The sequence below is a fragment of the Falco naumanni genome, chromosome 5 (assembly GCF_017639655.2).
Source record: "Falco naumanni isolate bFalNau1 chromosome 5, bFalNau1.pat, whole genome shotgun sequence".
NCBI lineage: Eukaryota > Metazoa > Chordata > Aves > Falconiformes > Falconidae > Falco > Falco naumanni.
Genome location: NC_054058.1, coordinates 69,268,489 through 69,291,916, shown reverse-complemented (window position 1 = coordinate 69,291,916; position 23,428 = coordinate 69,268,489). Strand labels below are relative to the sequence as shown.

Below are 23,428 nucleotides of genomic sequence, written 5' to 3'. Positions count from 1 at the left end.
CTTGTCTCACTGTTGTGAAGTTGGCTCAGCATTATTTAACTGACGATTCATTATTTTGCACATTATTTCAAACACCAGTCATCCATGAGCTGCTCCCCCCCCCCCCCCCCCCCCCCCCCCCCCCCTTTCTCCCACCTTACGGGGGGCACATCACGAACACGGAGCAAAAAGGCACCTTCTGCTCCCAAGAGCTCCTTGTCCTTGCAGAGGACCAGAGAGGCAGATAGAGACAGACAGACAGACAGACGGAGGATGAGACTAAGGGAACCAGCCAGGACATGCTGTCAGACTTTCAGTAGTCATCACAGCTAGGGAGAGATTTAGCCAGGACCATGTCTCCATCATATCCATATTCTAGCAGAAGTTTTTAAGCATCCCATGCCCATTCCAGACTATTACCCCCAGTGAGATCAGATGTGGGAAAAGGAGAATACTGAAATAGAAGGGGGCTATTTCAGGCTGCGAGTGGTGCGGGGCCCCCAGGGATCCTCGGGAGAAGCTCCACAGCAGTTTGTATGCAGGGAGAGGGTCGGTGTCTGAGCCATCTGCCAAAAAGCTGGAGAAGCCCGAAGCTGCCTCGGCCAGTTCTAGGAGGAAACAGTGGAAAGCGAAAATGTATCAAGACCTGACTTTTCATTTTTAGCTTGCTCCCAGAAGCATTTTGAAAAACGAAACGGTTGCAGGATGCTGGGAAGAGCTGCTCTCTTCCACTCACAAATTTTTGCCCATACTCATTTGAAGTGGGAGAAGTAGGTGAGCAGTTACTCATTTGAAGTGGGAGAAGTAGGTGAGCAGGGTTACAACCTTCCCCTCCGCCCCCCTTCAGTTTCCTAGGCTCTGCTTCCACAGCAGGAGCTGTGCACAGCCCCTTGCTCCACCGGGACCCTTGCACTTCCAGCACCCTGGGAGCCCCCCCTTCGCCTCCCGAAGCCCTGGGTGCCGCCAGTGCCCACCCGCGGCCAGGGGACGCCTGGCAGAGCTGCCCCCCTCCGGGGCGTGCTGGCCCTTCGCATCTCTGCTTTTACATCTCTCCCCACTCTCTGTCCTGTCCACCTCTCCCCTTTGCATTCCTCCTCTTTGCAACTCTGCCTTTGCATCCCTCCCCTTTGCATCCCTCCCTTTTCACCTCCCCCTTTGCACCTCTCTCATTTACATCCCTCCCCTTTGCCTCTCTGCCCCCTTCACATCTCCGTCTTTTCCCATCCCTCCCCTTCGCATCTCTGCGCTTCGCAGCTCTGCCCCTGCACACCCCCTGCCCCTCGGCCCGTTTTGCCCCTGCCTGCCCGGATCTCAGCCCTTTGCGCATCTGCCTCCTGGCACAGCCCCCCCTCCCGCCCCAACCCCTTTGCACCCCCGCCCTCTCGCCTCCCTGCCCCTTCGCATCTCCGCCTCGCTGCTCCCCTGCTTTCTCCACCCCGGCCCTTTTGCACCTCTTCCCCCACCCCCCCGCAGCCTCCGGGGCAGCCCGCAGCGGCTCCGCACCGCCCCCCCCCGCCGCTCCAGCCGCCCCCAACCCCCCGCCCCCCCACCCCCGGCCGCGGAGCCGCCCGCGATGCCGCCCCCGCCGCGGCTGCTGCCGCTGCTGGTGCTGGGGCTGGGGCTGGGGGCGCGGGCGGGAGCCGGGGGGGGCTGCCAGCTGCCGGCCGAGTGGCGGCCGCTCAGCGAGGGCTGCCGAGCCGAGCTGGCCGCTATCATCGTCTACGCGCGGGTGCTGGCGCTGCACCCCGACCCCTACGGCGCCTACAACTACCTGCCCTGGCAGAGGGGTCCCCCCGCCGGCCCCCCGCAGGGGGCGGGGGGGCTCTTTTATTCGGCCGAGATCGAGCTGCTGTGCGACCAGGCGTGGGGCAGCATGCTGGAGGTGCCCGCCGGCTCCCGCCTCAACCTCACCGGCCTCGGGTACTTCTCCTGCCACTCGCACACCGTCATGCAGGGCTACGCGTATTTCTTCTTCCTCCGGTGAGTCCCGGAGCGGGTGGGGGGGTGGCTCGGGGCGGGGGGCGGGGAGCGGGTCGGCATCCCGGTACCAGGGCATCTCCGCGGGCGGGGGCATCTCCGCGGGCACCTTCTGCCCGGGAGGGTTCGCTCCGCGCTCCCTGCTGCGCCTTCGCCCACGGTTTCATCGGGGGAAAAAAAATGCGCACACACCCCCCGCCATCCCCCAGCCCCTAAACCCATAATATTCCAACACTGCAGGGCAGCGGATCCGCAGGGAGCGGCTGTGGGGCAGCCCCTGGGTGCTGCTGCTGCTGCTCCCGCGGCCGGGGGTCAGGGCAGGGGGGGCAGGGGAGGCCGGTGCCTGCCCGCCCGGTGTGCCGGGGGGGTTCCAAACCCGTCCCCCGACAGCTTTCTCGGGGCTCTCCCAGTCAAATCCTGACTTTGGGCTCATCGAAAGAACAAGAAAATAAACCCCGCTGTGGGAACAGAGCCATCGCCGCGACCTTTCAGTCCAAGAGGGTTTGTGAAATACTGCTGAGCGGCTTGTTTTGAAATGCTCGGTGTGTCCTTACACTGGGTGCACAAGCAAACGGGGATGGATGGCGCCCAGCGCTTGGTTGGTAGCGAGGTCCTTGAACACGTGTTACAGAAGTTACATTGACTGTTCAAAGGAGAACTCTGGGATCAAGGGCAAAGCGGTGCAAATTCAGTAGGAACCATGGGCCAAAATGTAATTTGCTTGATTCATGGGGGTTCGTTGGTGTCTGCAGGGTGGCAAAAGCCCATTAGGTCCTTACTGCTGCTGCCTGGTCCAGTCCTCCATGGTGGAAATTGCCATCTTGGCAACAAAGTGCCAGGAGAGCTGAGCCAGGTGAGCTAAAAGCCTGTCCGTGTGACCTCGGTGGCACTGGGTGAGCCCAGCTGAAGTATGGGAGGTGACTCCTGCTGTCCAGCCTCACAGCAGGCTGCCCGCACCCTTTGTGTTTCAGAATGGATGAGAACTACATCCTCCTGCCGCATGGAGTCAACTTCCAGGAGGCGATTTTCCCGGACACTCAGGAAAACAGAAGGATGTTTGCCAGCCTTTTCCAGTTTTCTAACTGCTCGCAGGCACAGCATGTGTTGAGCTTCTCCACTGACTGGGAGATTCAAGAGGACAACCGGGTAAGGTTTTTGTTTGCTCTCCAGTGCTTGTTTTTGAAGCGGGCACATCCATGGCTTTTGCAAACATATGTCTATGAATGCAGAGCAGCAGGTCCCTGATTTTCCTGGCCCTTTTGCGGTGTCACGGGCAAAGTAACACACTGGTGGGACGATGTTAAACTCTGTTTCCAAAGCTGACCTCTGTGGTAGCTCCTTAGCTTCCTGTGGACCCCAGTAAAGCTCACTATCAACCTGTTGATGAGCAATAGATTGGAAACCAGTATTGCTGGTGACCCTGTTCTGCTCCACCCAGGTCGTGCTTGGGTTTGCTGTCTCTAGACCCCGTACTTTTAACTTCAGCTGAAGTGTTCAGAAGCAGAGCTTTGCTTTTGTGCTTCTGTGTTCATCTCATGTAGTGAGAGCAGCGCCTGGACCATGACAGACTGTGAGGGATTACTTTTGCCTCACTCCACGTAACAGCATAAACATCTCCTGAACGAACCGCCCTAAGCTGTCTTTGTAGCAGCTGGGGAAAAATAGACTCTTGAGGGCATGTTTCGCCTGAGTGATGAGGGCATGGTTCGTCTGAGCGATGCTGGCACTTACTTCTGAACAAGCTAAATGAAATGCCTCTTTCTCCTCTCAAGGGGGGCCACAGCAAATAGTTCACCCTCTAGGCGATCCTCCCTTAAGAAAGTACATTTTTAGTATGGAAAGTCCAGCAATGCCTGTTGTTAGTGGCTTCTGAGCCCCTTTATGGGACTGTAGCGTGTGTAAGAAATACAGGGTTTTAATAAATACTTCCTTGGCAGGGAGGAGCAACCTGTAGTTTTGTGTGTGCATAGTCTGGATGTGCATCTACATTTGCATAAGTGGAACTTGGAGAGCTATTTTAGTGCCAGACCTTGTTTTATCAGCCTGGTGGTTTGTACTGGTAGCCAAGAATATTTTAAGCGTCTCTTTAGCTCAGGATGGACAGGACATGTGTCATCGCTCGTTTTCTGTGGATTGATCCAAAGGACAATGTTTACATATGGCAGCAAATGCACTAGTGACTTGTTTGGGAGATGGATGGATGGAGCTCTGTAGCCAGCTGAGCCCTTTTCCTTCACCAGCTGGCTGACAGCCAGCATACCAAGTTTGTACTGCTGCATGGCCGTCTGGCCAGGGACACAGCCCTACTCCTTGGGATGATCCTTGGGATGTCCCGTGAAAGTGTTTTCTCACTGCTGGTATTTTGGGGAGTGAGTGGGGAACGGTCATGTTCAAATATGTATTTGGGGACAGCAGCAGGAATTGATGTTGAAGAGAAAATGAATCACCTTACAATTAGATCACAGAGCTGTAACCCTGGCCGGGCAAGAAGGGGGAGGCGGAGAGCCCCAGTCCCAGCCCTGCCTCCTCCCTGCCAGCCCGCAGGCTCTCCTCTGCCCCAAGCAATGTATTTGGCAAGTAAAGACACTGCTGCTGCCAAACCCACAGATTTTTCTCTGGGGGTGTTGGGGGACCACCAGCTCCAGCTCCCAGTCTCTGCTTGTGATACCTCTGTACTGTTCTTTTAGCTGTGCTGACCTAAAGGTAGGGGATCTTGATGGGTTGGTGCTTGCTTATGCCAGCAGTGAATCTTGCCAGTTAGCTTTAATGGAAATTACAAGGCAGAAACCCCCAGGGTAAGTTGAGGCAACCAAAAGTATATGTATCAAAAGTGCATTTCAGCTGCTGTGCTCTTTGACCCCGCACAGCTGTGAGCAGACTAGGGGGGTATTAGAGCTGCTGGTTGCACAGACTGGAGCTGGGGGCTTTACATACTTCAACACCCACCCGTTGAGTGAATAAATTCAGCACAACGGACGGACACTTTGCCTCCCCTTCATAATGAAAAGTAAAAGCTTCCTCTGCACCAGTTAAAAATAGCTGGGGCTGACTGTGCTCCCGTTCAGCGCCTGCATCTGTGTTTGCCCAGCCGAGCAGGGGCTCCCAGCGCCTGCATACCCCAGCCTGGGAAGGGGATGGCATTTCTGGCTGCCATGGTATTAGGAATTTGTTCCCCAGCTCTTCCCAGTGTAGCTGCCCATGTCCAGGGTGCAGCTCTCTAGTGTTTTGCTCCTTTCTTCGCCTTGTTACATGCACTGGTGACTTTCCCAATTGCCACCGTGTCTGCTTGTATCCCATCACAGACTTAACAATTTCCGTTTCCAAATGCACTTGCCGAGCTGCCCTGTGCTGGCTCCAGAACCAAAACCTCTGGTGTATGCTGGCTTCATGGCACAGAAAGCAAGCCTTACTTGGAGCATTGTTCTTGAAGCTTTTTGGAAAAGAGGCTCTTTGGAAGCCTCGGGACATCCAAGGGGGGCTTCTGAGACAGTGTGAAGTTGTGGAGAGCTTAGAGGGAGAAAGGTCTCCTGATGAGGCTCAGTGCAGCAAGGAGTCACAGGTCTCACTAGCTGCTGCGTACTGACAAAAATTACTAGATAAGTCCATCATGGACATTGTGGGCAGTCAGAGGCAAGAGATGAAGGCGCTGAGAGCCTCAGAGCAGAAGGCAGCTGGGTTAGTTAGCAGGTAAGGTCCTGCCTTTGGGTCTTGGGACAGCTGTGTGCAGGGACATCTTAAAAAGGAGCTGTGTCTAAAAGCAGCATGCACAGGTAGGTTTGGAATAAAGGGATGATGAAATCTGTTTACAGCTGGATCCTGTACTCCAGAAGACTTTTTGAATCCCTGTATTTGCTTGTGGCCCTGTGCCCTACTTTTTTATATGTTTCTGGGGCAGACATTTTAAGGGAGAATTCAGTGCTGGAAGCATGTGCAGTTGCTATGAATGATTCGTGTTTGTTAGCTCTGGGGTGCTCAGCCAGAAGGTGAGAGACCCTCATGAGAGGTGAACATCATTTGCCTCACCTCATGCCACTCCAAGAAAGAGGTCCCTTCTCAAGGGTGTGCCTGAGCCAGCCGTGGGATCGGGGACCCAAAGATGATCGCTGGCATGCTGTCCTGCTTGTCCTCTTCTCTCTGTAATGCCTTGTGTGCAGGCAGCCTTGTTTGGGCTGTCCCAATGGGTGAAACAAGGAAAACCCTGACAGCTCCTTTTCCCAGCAAATGTGCCTGATGATGCAAAAGAGAGGCAAGAGATGAGCAGGAGCTTCTCAATGGACAGGGATGTGCCACCTGCCTTTTCCATTGCAGGAAAACCCTTTTAATTTTTAGAAAGCTCATGGCGCATGGTAAAAGGAGGCCAGATCCACATCTTGTTGAGGATAATACATTCCCCATCCTGGGCCTGCTGCTGTCACTGGAAGCTTAATTCCAGCTGTGTTTTTTAAGCCCCTTGTAGTCTGGGCTGAGGGCCAGGTGCTGCTTTCCATAGTTTTCCAATAACTCCACAGTCTCATAAATTCATTCAGGTGCTTGTTCTGGCCACTCTGGAGAGCAATGGTAGCTCCGGCTGTTGTTTCTTTCGGCACTTGCATTTTGCCTTCCACATTTGCAGAACAGTAATTAATTGGACTTTGTCTTGACTTTTCTTACAGCCCCTTAGTGGTGTTTGCAGACCTCCTGCTTTACCCCGGCTTGCTGTCGCAGTGGTTTCCACAAGGTTGTTGCTAAAGCTGTGAGTTCCCACCAGGCTTGGGGTTGGAGTTGGGCTTGTAATGAGTCACTGCAACTTTTTGCAGAGTGAGGGGACCCTTCTTGTAGCATGTTGCAGATATCTGGGTCCCAGGTTTGGCCCAGTCCCAGAGCTGATGTTGGTGGAGATAATAACACAGGAACACTCCTTTTTTCCCTTTTGGAATTACAGTTTTAGTCAATTCTTCCCACCTTCTGCCCCTGGGGGAAATGCAGTATTCACTGTCTAAGGAATCTTGGAGTCACAGCAATTTCTTTTAATAAGGTGCTTTTTTTTTAAAGAAAGGATCAATTAAGATGTAATCAAAACCTAACTAAAGTTCTTAAAAGCTCCATGTTTTTACCAACTTCTCATGTCAACCCTGAGAGAAGACCTGCAGATGTATCAAAGAGTTTGTGAAGTCTGACAGCTTCCTATGCAGGCAGGCATGCTAGGCTGCCCCGTGCTGGCCAGTGTGCAGCCTTTGGGTCACCCTTGCCTCAGGAAGCCTCCCCAGGCATCCCTTTTCCTTTACCTCCTGCTTCCCTCAGTGCCCCTAAAATTGCTCACAAACCCCTGAGTGCCACCCAGTTCTTCTCTGGTGCGGCCCGTGGTGCTGGTGTTTCATTATTGATACTTTTAGGGAGCAGTCTTGCAACATTTTCTTGCTCAAAAGGAGTCCAAAGGGTCAGACTTTTTTTTGGGAAATAGGGATGACACTCAGTGGTGCAGCCAGCATCCTCCTGCAGGGATGGAGAGGGGGAATGGGAAAGTCTTGAAGGCCTGGAGAGCATCCATATGTGCCAATGCCTCTTTCTCACAACAAATTTTTCTTATGGCTAAGTGAGAAATGACACTTTTCTACACGGAGGGGGTTGATTTCTGCTTGCTCAAGCTGGGAGGTGGGAATCATCTGTGTGGTTTCCCCCTCTCACAGTGCCTGCTGCTAGGCCTGGGGGTGACGCAGTGGGTTGGGGCTGAAGTCTTGCCCCCCTGCAGAGTTTTACCATTTTAGTGGAAATCCAGAGGTTGTAATTTCTCTTCCTGACTTGGCCTTCTGCAGGGTTGTACAATCTGGTAAAGAAGACCTTGTTGCCTTGCCTGCACACGAGGGATTAAGCCAAAGAGACTTGAGGTCTGGTGATAATAAGGTCAATAGAAGTGTCTAACGGCGCTTGTAGTTATTTGTTATTCAGAGAGGCTTTAACTCCTGGTTTTGTTAACAGGTTGATAGGGAAACATGGCCTTTCTGCCTCCCTTTTTATTCACATGGGAGAGCTGTAAAATGACCCCATCTGCATCATAACAAGAGAATAACAGCAGCATGTCAAACCGGTTGTGAGCAACTGTGAGAGCACTAGCATTGCGATAAAGTCCACGGAAATTAAAGAGTCCAATAACTTCAATTAAGCTTGGTGAGATTGCGGGGGGACATTATATTTTATTAAGCCTCTCTCCCTGCATTGTTTCTGCTCTCAGCCACGCTGTTACTTCAATTGGTTTAGACGAATGAACTTGCCTTCATCTCCAGAGATTTATCTGGGTAGTAATAAAGCTTTTATGAAAGTAGTCAGTGTCCCAAATAAAAAGCAAGGTAATTAGTGGGTTAGCAGGGCAGTCTACAAATATCTGCTTAGCATCTTTGGGCCTGGGTCCTCTTCTCTGGTGACACTTTGGCTGGTGTAACAACCTGACGGCCTGATTAGGACACCTGCAATTGGAACACTTTGGAACAGCTGAAAAGGGAACCGTGTTAGAAAAGCAAAGTAATTGCATAAATGGCCTTGCCATTATTATGCGAAGCAAAAATTAATTAAATGTCATTCTTCCTCTGCAGAAGTAGAGAAAATAGCTTCAGAACTCTTTGTATTTTACCAGCACCTGTGTGCATGAACTGGGAGCCACTCGGTCGGGTCATTCCCTGAACCCATCTATGGGCAGCAGCACTTTTGTTCAGCAATGGTCCCAGCCTGTCTCTTCCCTGATGCTCTCCACCTGGGTGGATGGTGGCAGGTCTCATTCAGTAGCACTTTGTAGGACCATGAGGGCTGAAATCACAGAGAAATAGCCACTTACACAAAAGCTCTTTGGGCTACCAGAGAAGGGCTTGCGCATGTGGTGTTTGCTGTGGGGGCCTGTTTTAATCCATCTCCCCAGGCAACATACCCCTGGAGAGGGGAAAAGAAGAAGGAAAGTTGGTAAAGTCCCCAAAATTTTTCTAACCACCCTGATTTTGAGTCTAGACAGTGATTAAATAGTAGCATGGCTAGACACCTGCTGGAGAGATCCCTGGGGCATCTCTGGTAAGGGCCTGAGCTGCCTTGGATGCAGGGACCAGAGCTCTTCCTGCAGTGGCAGGACGGACACTGGTGATGCAGAAGGTGACTCCGCTGTGTAAATCATGCAAAGCCTGGCCACTGAAGAAAAAAAAAAAAAAAAAAAAGCTGATAACTGTAATGGATTGCAGCTGAAATTTCATCCATGATATCCACTGAGATAGAGTGACAAAGCAATTTGGATTTTCTCTTTTAACAGTTAAGAACTTCTGCGCTTGAGGAGTTCCCTCTCTGCTCCAAGTACTGGGAGACGAATCACAGAACTGGAAAATGCTTGTTGTGGAGTCCAGACCCAGCAGTTTTAGGGAAAGGACTGGTCTGGAAAAGAGCAGGCAGCAGCCTGGCTTAAGACAGTTTTCTTTAATTCCCATGTACTGGTCTTTTGTGTTTGCTTGTGGGATGAGCCACATAAAGGATCCTCCCTTCTCTGGTCTTAAGCCACTAGGGAAACAGAAAATATTCTCAGTTCAAAACAGAGCTATGTGGCAAGGGCAGGGCAAAAAGACCTTGAAATAGATGAGAGTAAGGTCCAATATTTAGAGGTTTGAAAGATCTTGTTTTACATTCAGTTTCTTGCCCGGCCATTTGTTAGTATAGTTGTTGCTCCATTAGCCCAATAGCATCGTAGAAAGCATACTTCACTTCTGGGTTGTTGTAATAGTAATTTACAGCACTTTTGTTTTCGTCCCAGAAACCCACCCAGAGCGTACCCCCTCCCTATGATCTGTGTTTAATTTGAATACATGTAATCAATATTAGATGAAATGGAGAACTGCTGACAAGTGTCTGGGATGACAGGAGACCACGAGAGAGTTGATATGTTCGGGTAACATCCCCGAGAGTCTTTTGGCATAGAAATGGCATTGACTTATTTCCAAGACTTCCCACCCAGGCTGTGGTAGGGGAATCTTAGAGGTCTGATTGGCATCTCCCTTTCTGTCTTTCCACATGCCACACAGGCTGCTAAAATACAGAATAAAAGATCACAAAGGAGTACACAACAGTCTTATTATCCACAGGATGTTTGCGTTGCATATGGTCTTTATCATATTTATAGCACCCAGAAGGTGTTCTGAGCACTCCCCAGGAGAAAAATGGGGAAATTTCTTTGTTCTTGGGGTGTCTTTTAGAGGCACCCAGTTTCTGTATTGGGAGGCAGGCTGGCTGGCTGCCATGCACAATGCAGGAGGGATGGCCTGAGGCAGCACGGGAGCCTTGAACTTGATATTGGTTGTGAACAGCCTGAATTTTGGGGTTGAGTAAGGAGCTTTTTCCCACCCATGTGAACTCTCATCCCCACTGGCAGCCATGATCAGTGGGTTGCTGCTGAGGTGAAGCTGCCACTTAGCACCCTCCTGGTACCATCATGGGTGCAGGATGAGATGAGGGGAGTCCCAAATTGCTGTCACAGTTCCTGGTCAACGAGTCTGGACTGACCTGCTCCCTATCAAGCAGTGCAGATTACTCCAGAGCACACCTCTCTGGCTATGTCTCAGGCACATCCAAGTACATGATATCCTTAAAAATATCCAGTTTCCAGCCCTCTGAGCGAGGTAATGCCTAGAGAGCCATGGGTATGTGCATGTATATACATATCTGCCTCCTCTGAAGGGTGAAACAGTGATCCTTCCAGGAACTGGAAATTAATGAAGACCCACATGGCTCCAAGCTGCTTTTAATTATCCAGAGCCACGCTTTAAAGTTCTGCCAAATGCACCAAATCTTCTGGATTTTGTGGTATGAGGCTATCTGCTGGTGTACATGAACTTGGTGGCAAGCAGGCATTTGACTCCAGCCCCAGGACACCTTTTCAGCTGTCTGGCTGGCTTCTTCCACCGTCACAGAGGTAGAAAAATGCTAGTGGCCACACAGGCAGTTGGCGTGAGCTGAGCTCTGCATGTTGAGACAAAGAGGGGGCTGAAGGAACCCCATTGTCCTTCCTGTGTTTCGAATCCAAGGGTGCCTGGAGGGGTGCTGTACCCTTGGGGTTTTCAGCCCAGAGGTGGTTGAAAGACTTGTGGTGGTGCTGCCAAGCACAAATTGTGCCACAGTGCTTTCTTAGATGGAAAAAGATTTTTTTGGAAGCCCCTGACTGCTGACTCTTAGCCAACGGCCAAGGTACTATGTTTCCCAGTCACGCTGGAAAGATGCAGCTTCCCAGCTGGGGCTAACTCTGTAGGGCACAGCACAGGTAGGATGTTGCTGCTGTTGTCTCAGGGTAGGTAGGATGGGACTTCAGCTGAGCTGGTCACATTCCCTCTGTGTTAGCACAGAAGTGGCTGAAGTGGGAGATACCTCCCTCTGGGGAGGAGGGCAGTGGAAAGTTTGAGGCTGCCCTCCTGAGCATCCACATTGTGAAGGTGGGCTGGGAATTGCAGCACTGTAATGAGAGGTGGACCTGTCATCCATACCCTCTGGAAATGACACTGTCATGGGAAAAGTAGCAAGAAGAAGACACGAGGAGGCTGACTTCTGTCCCTTGTCTCTTTCCATGTGTGTGAGTGATTTGGTGATTCCTCTGCTTTTCTGCCCCGCCCTCCTGTTCATGGCCTCCCCAGTGTGGGAAGATTAGAGAGGACATCCTACCACACATAGACTGTGAAGGACGGAAGTACTGTCTGGCCAGGGGAGGCAGCTGGTGGGGACCTGGGAAGTTACTGGAGCTGGGAAATGAAGTGGTGCAGGGCAACATATGCTTGAAAGCACTTGCACCCACAGCCAAATCACCTTCCTTAACACAGGCTCCCATACTCAAGGTGCTCCTCTGGGTATCTGGGACCTGGCCTCCAAGTAGAAGAGTTAAGGCTGGTGTTCTTGTAAGATGTACATATTATTTTAATAACCCAAGGCAAAACAAAATGTGCAGTCCGAAGAAGCAGGTCATGGGTGTTTCTTGATCCAGTCATGCTTATTATTCATACTTGTCGCACGATTTTTCAACCTTAGAGAGTGGAGGTACTGATGTAGTAAGAGCTACTGGAACATGCTCATATATGACTCCTGGGATTCTGCTCGCAGCAGCCCACTGGGACTATTTCTGTGTTTTTGACTGGGTTGGGAACAGGAGGGGGAAGGAAACATCTGAGCTGGGGGCACCTGACTCTTCACCTACTTGGATTTTCCTGGACCTTGGTTTGGAACAGCTGGTTTGGGGAATACATTCAGAGTGAGTCTCAGGCAAGTTTTCTGGGTTAAGAGCAGCCAAAATGAATGAGGGAGGTCCCATAGGCTGTGTTGTTCAGCCCAATTATGGCAGCCACCAAACTCCTCTGTAAATTGGTGAGTCTGTAGATGTGTTAGGTGTTTTCGTGTGTGCAAATCCATGCTTTGTGTTGGTCAGCAGCTGGGACGGATGATTCATGTGGACCAGCAGTCAGTCCTAGGCCAGCATCTGTCCCTGATGCACACACTGCTCCTACAGGCACTGTGGGCAGATCCGGACTTTGGTCTAGTTGCTGGCCCCGGTTGACCCTGAATCCAGGGAATAGTCTTTCCGTTCTACTTCTCTCTCTCCTGACCCACCTGAGAGATAGATACAGAAAAAGATGGAGCAAAAGGTTTATTAAAATCAACAGCCACCAAAAGCCAGTTGGCAGCTGGCAGGTGGGACACCTGTAATGCTGTCTGTAACCAGATCAGCCATTGCAGCTTGAAGGGAGATGAGATCTTTCAATTTGGGACATAGTTTTTCACAGCCTGTGCAGTTTGATGGTTATTTTCAAAAATGGCAAGCCAAGTTGGCTGCGAGGCAGCAGTGGTTAGAATGCCTAATGGAAGCTGCAGACAGAGCCTCGTAAAGCCCATCCTGCCTCCGCCAGCCAAATGCCTATTCAAATTCCCCTGGAGAAGTGTCCTTGCCCCATTGCGCTTGGCCAGGAGCGGCCACACAGTGCCAGGCTTGGCTTCATTGCCAGCCCTGGAAGCACACGGCCCCTTCCAGCAGCTAATATGAAGTGACAAACCGGAGCAGTCGGTTTCGAGGGACTGTGAGTGTACAGTTTTGGTGTGACCAATTGCAGCTGGTTGCTGCTCAAATCATTGCAAGTGCCTCTGGCAGTTGGTGCAGTGACTACCTCCTTTTGCTGCCCCAATTTGTAGGGTCTTTTTTAAGAATATGGTACAAGTGTTAGCCCAGATATCTGTAAAATGAATGACGATAGGGAAAAATATACTGAGGGACAAGCAAGTTTCCATGACACTATATAATGTGAAGGGGAAATAATACAGCCAGAAAGCCAGGTCTGAATTTCTGCCCAAAAAACTTAAGAGCAAGAAAGCAAAAAACCTATTTCCTGAGATCTGAAAGCACTTAATGGACTTGTTCTGCAGTATTTTTGCTTTTCCTAAATCAGAGGGGAACCAGCAGAAGTACTAGCTACTGCAAGGGCGAATGTCAGTGCAGTGTTTTAGATTGAGACAAGACGTGGGACTGAAATGCAAGCTAGTACTTGCATACTGTTGTCCTCAAACTGACTCATCATCACTGTGCAGGGGTAGCAGGAGAGATATTACCGTTCTGCAGGTGGTAAAAGTGAGGCAGATGTGTGTTAGGCTCTGTATCCCAGTCCAGTGGAGACAATTCTCTTTGACCCAGGATTTATCCCCACTGGGATTAGAAACAACTATCTGAATACTTTTTCTGGCTCTAAAATTATTTGTCTGAATCCTGTGCCCTTCCCATTCTTCCTCTGAGGCTTCCAGCCCTGTTTCACAGGCAGTGCTGTACTTTGAGTAAGGAGATATGTTCAGACAGGTGACACATGAGCAAACATGAAGTTTGTTGTTTATTCAAACCAAAGCATGCTGGTGCTGTGAAGCCTGGCTTCCTTCTTCAGGTAGATGGTGACAGTTTCCTCTTCATTGCCTCAAAATGCAATGAGTTTATCACCTCCTTTTGTCTTCACTGTTTACCCACTTCAGAGCCTGTTCATTTGTTTGGCTTGCTTTTTGTCTTCCCAGAGCCTTTAGACAGGGTCTGAACACAATTATGTTCTTCTAGATGGTTTTGATTATAGTTTGTTATTGTGGAAAAAATTCAGTTAGTTGCTTAACTGGATGATAGTTGGGGAGAGAAAGGAAGGGAAATCAAAGTGGAGGAACAGTTTGTACTGATGTTGGCTGAGGACAGGAATAGAAATTCAGATGCTGTAAGTCCCCACTTCCATTACATGGGCAAAAAAGTCCTGTTTCAGAGCCTTTGCAGTGTGAATGTAGCAGCCACATTCACTTGAAATGCTCCATTTCATTGTAGGGCAGGAAAGCTCTCTTCCACCTTAAAAGCATCACCTTGGGGTGTGGAAGAGGAGGGATAATGAAGAAGGGGCTTAGCCATAGGGACCAGAGGGGACCTCAGCCAGATGCCAGCCCATGCTTTAAAAGAGCTCTGAGGTCTCAGATGGGTGGGAAGGAGTTTATTTGTTGTCTGTAAAAGATGCCTTGAAGTGAGAATCTCAGTGTATGTGCCTTATCTGTGGGAAGAAAACATGCAGCTGCTTCTTGGTCTCTAAGTATTTCTGTTGGGGAGGTATCTGTAAGCAGAGACTAAGAAAAAATAACAGGTGTAAATGAGAGAAAATGAAAAAAACCCCATGGAAATAGGAAATGAGGAAATAATCCACCAAAATGTGTTGCCAACTGATGTGACGAAATCTCCATCGTTTACAAGGCTTGGGTCATGCTGGGAGATTGTGGTGGGTCTCTTACTCAGAAGGAGACATTCTTCTTTTGCTGCCTGCCTCCATTACACAGGTCATGACATGGCTCTAGGAGGGACTATATAGGGTTTTAGAGCACTCTCCCTGTCCACTTCTTGTTCCTCAAACTGGATGGCTATGGTGACAGCAGTGACTTGGTGCCTCTGGAGAGGGTTTAGATCCCCCACACTGTCACTGAGCAACTCTAGGAGTACCAGATAGCATCCAAAGCCCACCTCTATCAGCTGATTCAAAAAGACAACTTGGAGGTGAATTTTTCTAAAAATCGCTTGCAGGGTCCCTGGGCCCTTCAGACAACTACAGCCATGCTGGACACGAATACTGATGTTGGGAAAAGCCTGTGGATAGCAAACAAGCGGTTTTAAGATGACCTCAGGGAATGGTTGTTACTACCATTGGTGGTTGGGTTTATGTCCTTTTACATGTTTTAAATTCAGGCACATTTTGTTTGAGTTCAGTGACCACTTCACAATCTGTCCCTTGAAATCCTAATTGAGCCTGTGTTTTCTTAAATCTTAGTTTCAAAGGGCAGGGGAACAAAAGTGATCCTTGGTTCTTTTCCAAAAAGTGCAGAACTGTAGATTAAATGTGTCTTGGAAATAATATTTTATGCTAAAATCTTTCCCACTGCTATCAAAACAGCTCAAAACCACATCCAGTGACAAATCCCTCCTATATTTAACCCACGTCTAGAAGCAGCTGCGATACGGACAGGAGCTGCCCTGGCACTTCCAAGTCAGTGGCACTCTGGAGCCACCGGAACACATCCTGCTTCTTACAAATGGTCATTGATCCAGGAACACATTACAGATGTTGAGGATGTGAAGGAGCACGCTGGTGCCATCACAGCACCAACACAGAGAAAGGCCAGATGGGAGGCACCCCAAGGCATTTGCCTGCCTGTTCTGTGTCCAGACTTCAGGACCGACATCTAGTTCCTGCTCATAGTCAGAAACATCTGAAACAGGAGAAGCCTCCTGTGGTCCCTGCTAACGAAGTGGTGTTTATCACACTCTGGTAATTGCATTTGCTGTGGTATTTACAGCATTTCCTATGTTTTGAAATGGAGAGATCTCAGACTTGCTCAGGGTGAGCTGTGTACTCTAACCTGCTCCTAAGCCCACAAGTACTTTTAAACATTAACATACACATTGGTGGCATCCAGGGTCGGTCTCAACCCCACAGCTACTGAGCTGGGAACGTGGCTAATGCAGTGTTAATGTTGGCTCTCAGTATTTATTAGGGGCAGTATCTTGTCCCTTCCTCTACACATCCTAGGGAATTTTCTTTTCTTTTTTTTTTTTTTCTTTTTATATCTTGGAAAGGTGCAGGTAGTCCTAGTGGGCAGTGGCACGGGCAGCCAATGGACAAAGGGAGGGGAAGCAGGTTATCAGTCTGGCTAAATGAGGATTCCCAGCAATTTCAGACTCCAAGAGCAGAATAGAGGTTGTTAAAGACTTGCCTTGTGTTTTCAGGGAGAAGTTCAGCTCTGCATGCCCTAGGAGGTCACCAGCACCAAACAGATGTTCAAATGTGGTATTCTCTTATTCAGCGTCTTAGAAATGTGCTTTCAGTTAGTGTAACATGCCTTTTTCTAATAAGGGAAACCACTAATAGAATAAAAATCAAGTTCTTTATTTTTTCCACCCTCAGGCCCAGAAAGTTCAGAGATAAGGCCAACTGGGTGTCATTGGCAGTTCTACCATGGGTGGTAACCACAGAATGGTTTGGGTTGGAAGGGACCTTTGAAGGTTATCTAGTTCAACCCCCCTGCCGGGGGCAGTGACACCTCCCACCAGCCCAGGTTGCTCCCAGCCCCGTCCAGCCTGGCCTTGAGCACCCCCAGGGATGGGGCACCCACAGCTGCTCTGGGCAGCCTCTGCCAATGCCTTGCCACCCTCATCATAAACGATTTCTTCCCTATGTCCAACCTAAACCTACCCTCTTTCTGCTTAAAACTGTTGCCCCTTGTCCTGTCACTACAGGCCCTGGTAAAAAGTCTCTCTCCACCTTTCTCTCCTAAGCCCCCTTTAAGTATTGAATGGCCTCAGGTGTCCCCGGAGCCGGCTCTTCTCCAGGCTGAGTAATGCCAACTCTCCCAGCCCGTCCTCACAGGAGAAGCATTCCAGCCCTCTGAGAACTGTCATGGCCCTCCTCTGGGCTCTCTCCAGCAGGTCCAAAAGCCAGTTCCTCACAGTCTTCCACCAAAGCTGTGTGAGCACGTGTTGAGCCAGCATGAGTGAAACCGATTCAGGCAAACACTGATCCACGTTCAAAGCTCTGCTTTGGTTCCCTCTGCTCTGGCTGCCTGTACGTCCCCACCTGCTCTTCTTTCAGTGGCCCTGCTGTCTTATACAGGCTTCAACCCTGTGTAAACTGCACTCCAAGGCTCCTCGCAGGAGGTGCGTTCCCGTGGATGCGGAGTATTCCTACAGCCCTGGCAGAGATAAGGCAAGGCTGCAACATGAGAAGGTCCCCCAAGCGATCAGAGGAATACTGCGATTTGTGAGATGTGCTTGCAGCTTCGTTTCCACTCAGCAGCAGCCACAACGTCTCAGGAGCCAGATGACGATATGGCCCCATGCCTCTGGAGTACCGCTGAGGGTTCACGGCTTCTAGAACCAGAAGGTGCCCTAGAAAAAACCCAGCCGGCCTCTACCATGGGTGTGATCTGGGGCCTCTCACTAGGAACTGCACTGGCACAACCTCCGTAATGCTGCTAGAATTGTCCTCTTAGTGGTTTGTAACGCCTGACGTGGTCTTTGCTGCATCCTATCAAAAATGCCAGTGCAGATCCTACGACACTAGTATTTCCCTCCTTTTGCTTAGGAGAATCTGCACCCTTTACTGGATGCGGGGGAAGCAGCGACACAGGCTGAGGCAGAGGCTGAGGTGCCCAGTGCCGCCCTTGCCCCAGTCCTTAACAGCCAGAGCAGTTGTTCTCCAGGCACCCAGCCCCCTGCGCTGGATGGCAGGGATGGGGAGCGGCATGGAGCCCCCGTAACCCAAGGGGAAATGGTCAGCGACCTGCCACACCGCCGAGACACACACAAGTGTACGGGGCTGGATGGGATCCACCCGAGGGCACTGGGGGAGCTGGTGCAAGTGCTCCCAGGGGATCGGGCCCCGCCAGCGCGGGGCTGTGAGAGGCAGGTCCTGCGTGAGGAGCCCCATCTCCTGCTGGGACAAGGGGACCCGCTGGGTGGCTGAGGGAAAGGCTGTGGCTGGCGCCTGCCTGGGCCTTAGTGAAGCCTTTGGCACCGTCTCGCCCAGCATCTCCTGGAGAAGCCGGCTGCTCCCGGCCGGGCCGGGGGGGCTCTGCGCTGGGCACAGCCGCTGGGCAGGAGCCCCCAGCGTGCCCAGGTGGCCAAGGGGGCCAGCAGCGCCCTGGCCGCTGTCAGAAGCGCTGTGGCCGGCAGGGCCGGGGCAGTGCCCGTCCCCCTGTGCTGGGCACCGGGGCGGCCGCCCCTCGGGGCCTGGGCTCAGGGTCGGGCCCCTCAGGGCAGGGGGGACGCAGAGGGGCTGGAGCGTGTCCAGAGCCGGGCAGGGGCTGGGGCTGGGGCAGGGGCTGGGGGGGGCGGCGGGGGGAGCTGGGGGGATCAGCCTGGAGAGGGGGGGCTCAGGGGCACCTGGTGGCTCCCTACAGCTGCCTGGCAGGGGCTGTAGGCAAGGGGGGTCGGTCTCTGCTCCCAGGGAACAAGCGCCAGGACACGGGGAACCGGCCTCACGTTGTGCCGGGGGAGGTTTAGGTGGGTGTGAGGGGAAATTCCTTCATGGAAAGGGTGGCCGAGCCCTGGCACAGGCTGCCCGGGGAGGGGGTGGTGTCACCGTCCCTGGGGGTGTTTAAATGACACGTAGATGTGGTGCTTGGGGACATGGGTTAGTGGTGGGCTTGGCGGTGCTGGGGTAATGGGTGGACTTGGTGATCTTTTCCAACCTAAATGATTCTATGATTCTATGGTAGTGTGACTAATTCCTTGAAGAGCTGGAAGTTTGCTTTCCTAGAGTTCATGGTCCTGAATTTAGTCTTCGCCTGACCCATATCCCTCAGGACTGTGAACTCCACCAGTGCATGATCACTACAGCCCAGGCTGCCTCCAATCTTGATGCCACCGATTATCTCACTTGCATTGGTCACCAACAGGTCCGGTGTCACATCCTCTGTGGTAGGGCTGTCCATTACCTGGCTTAAGAAGTTTTCCTCAGTGCATTCCAGGGGTCTCCTGGACTCCGGCAGTCAGTCTGAGATACCCACCTTTATGGAGCAATTCAATTGCCTTGTGTCATTTGAGGCGCCATAGGCGATCTGAGACATAGGGCACAAGACCATATTCATCACTGAAACATCACCTTCTCTAATGGCAGCTGGAGCCCACATAGGCATTTCAGGTGACACTCGGTGTCAGGGTGGGCAACTGAATCTCACTTCATTTTACTTCGTTATGAGAGTTACCAACAGAAATACTGCTTACAAAAGTGCTTGAGAGAAAGAGAGCTACCTGATACCAGTGTCGTGTCCTCTGCTTTGCAGCACTGATGCTTTCTCCAGGCATATATTGGTACTGAAGTGACAGGTTAATGAATGTGCATTTTGTGGCACATAAAACATGATTGGATGTCAGTCCAATTATTGAGACTGGTTCTTCCTGTGACCCAAGCTGTGCTTTGCAGTGTCAGCTGCTCTTGGTATTCCTGACTTCTTTAGAGCAGCACAGTGATTTGGAAATCCATGCCCAGTGTAACATGTGAGTTGAAAGAGCTCCTGTGTTGTACCCCATGGTGATGGTTGCCCTGCAAATAACTGGTTTCAGATTCTGCTTGCCTTTTGGGTGAAGGCAATATATGAATGTAGCAGAAACAGAGCTCATTTGAGCTCTTCTTGTAGTTTGGCCTTGGCCTCATATGGACTCACTAGCATCTAAAAAGGAGTGATGTAGCCCTGGACCATTTATGTTACAACACTTTGACCATGACTATGGCCCTGTCTCACTGTCTTCTTTTCCTGGATATAGCAGTTCTGAGCTTAGTTTCAATGGATTCTGGAAAAGTCCAGAGCTTGAAATAACCACTGCAGCCTGCCTGAGGTCCTCCTTCCATATCTATTGCTGTGTGGAGCAGGTGGCTTGCATTTGACTGGAGCTTATGATAGATTTTGAAGTCTGTCTTCTAGCTTATAAAGCCTTTTGGATGAGATTTGCTGAATGCATGTAAGATGTTGAGTTTTATTTTGTAGATTTAAATCCAATCTTATAAATTGCTTTAAAGTAATTCCTTGTGTTTTGAAATTCCAAAACCCCTGCCCCTGCTTTTTTTAAATTCTTGTGGTCAATTACAGACTGATTTAGGAAATGATGCAAAATGTGTAAATGAAACTAAAAGCATTTTTCAAAATGGTGTTAGGAAAAAACAAAAAGAGGACACATATGTTATCAATACTCTACCAAAAGGGAACAATGTCTCTGGCCATAGAAAACCTTAGATTTCAAAACTTGCAGTAACATCTGGAATAAGCTTTCTAATCCAGGCAACATTGTTGGAACCATCATGGAGGATAGATTTTTTACATGGGGTTCTTTGAATTACTTCAATACTGATTTTAGGGCTTTTTATATTTGGTCTCCAAGTATATACTCTAGATGGGACTCTGAACATACTTTTTCCATGCATTTTATGCATAAATATTCTGGTTTGGGATTGGCTTCTTGGTTGGATTTTTTTAAGTAGTAGTTGAAAGGAGTTAGGGAGCTTGTCTACTTCAGCATTGTTCCCAAAATGTAAGGAAAGACTGAATTTCATTGCAGGAGTCTTTTTGACCACCAGGAGCCCTGAACTGGTGCAAAATAGTGGAATTCTGAGGGAAATGTGGAGAATACAAGTTGGGGTTAAAAAAGAAGTGCGAGATATGTGCTGGTTTGATTTTAAAAGTTTGAAATGGAAATCAAACTACATTCAAGTGAAGCAACCCACTGAATAGGTAAATATATTGTGCTTTGTATTGTCTACTTAGAGGAAGTACACTAAGGACTTCTACCTCATCCTGTTTCCACTGAAACTCCCACTGACTTTAAAGGAAAAAGGAATCATGTGTTACAGAATGTAGCCCAATTTCTCCTTCTCCTGAGTTTGTGCCTGTTATTTGAGAAGTGTGTAATCTCTGGTTGTGATGGAAAAAGTTGGCGTGAGACACTTTGGGCTCTTTCAGGCTGGAGGAAACTAAAGATGTTCTGCAAAAGAACTAGCCAAGCCAACCACAATGTTGCTTCTGTTCTGGGGGTTTGAACAGAGGATTGCCCCATGCCAGACAAAGGAGATGTGCTTTTGTGGAAAACTCTCAATTTCTGGAAAAGGAAAAAGGCAGGAGATAGGGTTTTCTCTTGCCATCATGAAGCAAATATGGTGCCTGAAGGGTACTAAGTGTCCTGGGAAGATTTGCTCTTGTCAGGATCTAAAACACTGTATTGGTTTATGTTGTCTCAAACCATTATTTAGAATTCGTCATTCCTTATGTGGTTCCATTTCTGGGGAGACCTGAATGTGGAAGTAAAAGATCTAACCAGATCTAAGAAGCTTGAGCATCATCTTTCTAAATTAAAGGATCAATTAGCCTAGTAGCTGCAGCAGTCTCAAGGCCTGGTTGACTTCTTGAAGTGGACAGTAGGTCATGCCATGTTGAACATGAAAGCCTAGCGATACAGTAAAGTTAAACTTTTCAAGGACACACAGTTAAGAAAAAATTATATGATTTGCTCTTGGCATGGATTTGCTTAACTGGGCTGATCCTCAGCCTTTCAGCTATAGGCTCCTCAAGTGTTGAGTTGGTGGGATGTTAGATACTGCAGGGGTCGGGGCTTGTTGGATAAAAGATTTCTTAGACAACTTGTTCATACATTAATACCTACATTGCAGACACCTAGAGCAGGGTTTTGTTACCTAACCATAGGATCCTTATGTGATTTGAAAAGCCTTCAGTTGGCCAAAACCTTTGTGCAGGGCTGGCAGATATGTCACAGGACTTACGGAAAACTCTAAATCATTTGCAGTAGCAGATGGCAACTGAGAACCTGCCTGCAAATGCACACCACCTGAAATGAGGGTAGACACCTCCACGTGGGCAACTGGATCATCTCCTTAGAGTCAGGTGTCTAACCTAGAGCTGAATCCCAAGCTGGAGGACATGAAGTGGAACAAAAGTCTATAAAAAGTCTTTTTTTCTGCTCATCTCAAAGAATCGAAGTAATCATGCCAAAAAAAAAAAAAAAATCACAGTACTTTTCAGGAGTTTTGGTTTTGTATGGGTTTAAGTGCTGTTCTAGTGAAGAGGAACTTGGGGCTGGAGTGCCAGCGAGGTGGAGAAAGCACATTTTTAACTGGTGTGGCATCATGCCCATTTAGTGATGACCTCAACCTTCAGAGACTCCACAAAGTAAAATCCAAAGTGAACTGGAGGCACTGCATAAGGGAACTTCATGAGAAACCACCAAGACAGTGCCCAGAATTTATGGGGTGCTTCAGCACCATTTTTCCTTTGCTGAGGTCCACAAAGGAAAGCTGCGATACCAAATCCAGGGGCTGGAGTCCTCTGTAGACACTCACTTGTGGAGCTCCACATATGGTAGAGCAAGTTCTCCCATGCCCTCAACAAGGCATCTCTTCTCAGTGCTTTTCTGGAGGAGCATCTCCATCTGTCAAGAATAACAGGATCCAGAGGAGACCAGCCTCATCCACGAAAGGTCAGCTTTTATCAGTATCCTTCCTCAGCACAGCACTGGTCTTCAGAAGTTCCCAAGAGTTCAGGTAAGTATTTAACCACTATTAACCTGGGCAGAGTGACACGGAGAGGTAGTGTCTTTCCCCAAGAGATGCCAGAAAAACTCAATGAACAGTTTAATGGCTGAGAGTTCAGTGCTGGGAAATGAGTTGAGATCCATCAACCACAGAAGTCTCACCCCACCTCTGGTCCTGGAGTTTCTCCTCTCTTATGCTGGAAACAAAGTAGTCTGCTTGGGAGGACATGCTCTCATTTGGCATGGGAACAGTGATATAGTTTCCCGATTAAAAATAATATTGCTGTAGGTGAGCTAGAGGGCTTTTGATAACTGTTTCTTCATGGCCACTCATCTGCCTAATTTTCAGGAGGAACCAAGCAGGATATTCTGGAGATGAAGGTCTCTGTTTGGGATGTCATTTATGAGTGTTGTGGTTTTCTGGGATGACGTACTTGGACATAGTTGCAAGCAGCAAACTGGTGTGCCATTAATAAATCAAGGTGACTCACGTTTCCTGGTGTCTCGCACGCAAATGTTTAGATGTGGAAATAAAACAGAGGATAACAGTAGAAAACCAATGTTCTTAAAATCATTCTCAGAAGCTTCCATCAAGGTGAAATGTGCGTGAGTTTCTTCAGTTAATATGCTTGAGCCAAGCAAAGCCAGCTTGTGAGCAGTCCACAAGATGAGTTTGTTAGGAAGGCAGAGGGATGAGTTTTGCTCCAGTGCTAATGAGGGGTGACTTTAGTGACCTGTAAGGGATTTTCACAAGCCCTGTCAAGTCATGCAGGTAGTTGCCCCCACCACATCTCTCAGAAGGTGGGAATTCCTTTCCAGCACTTGTCCCAGCCTTGCCTTCTAAAATTGACAATAACTATTTCCTATTGATGACAAAGAAGAAGGCAGCAAGGAGGAAGGACACAAAGA

General features: G+C 49.6%; 1 protein-coding gene across 2 annotated transcripts in view; it reads left to right on the top strand.

The window, feature by feature from the left end:
• Positions 1 to 1,180: 1,180 nt before the first annotated feature.
• CCDC3 (coiled-coil domain containing 3) overlaps positions 1,181 to 23,428 on the top strand; it is a 46,360-nt gene continuing 24,112 nt past the window's right edge. For both annotated transcript variants that reach the window (XM_040596720.1, XM_040596718.1), the window contains exons 1-2: positions 1,181 to 1,959; positions 2,928 to 3,102. In XM_040596720.1, coding sequence (XP_040452654.1) covers positions 1,553 to 1,959; positions 2,928 to 3,102 — 582 coding nt within the window. In that variant the 5' untranslated portion in view covers positions 1,181 to 1,552. The remainder of the gene's footprint in view (positions 1,960 to 2,927; positions 3,103 to 23,428) is intronic.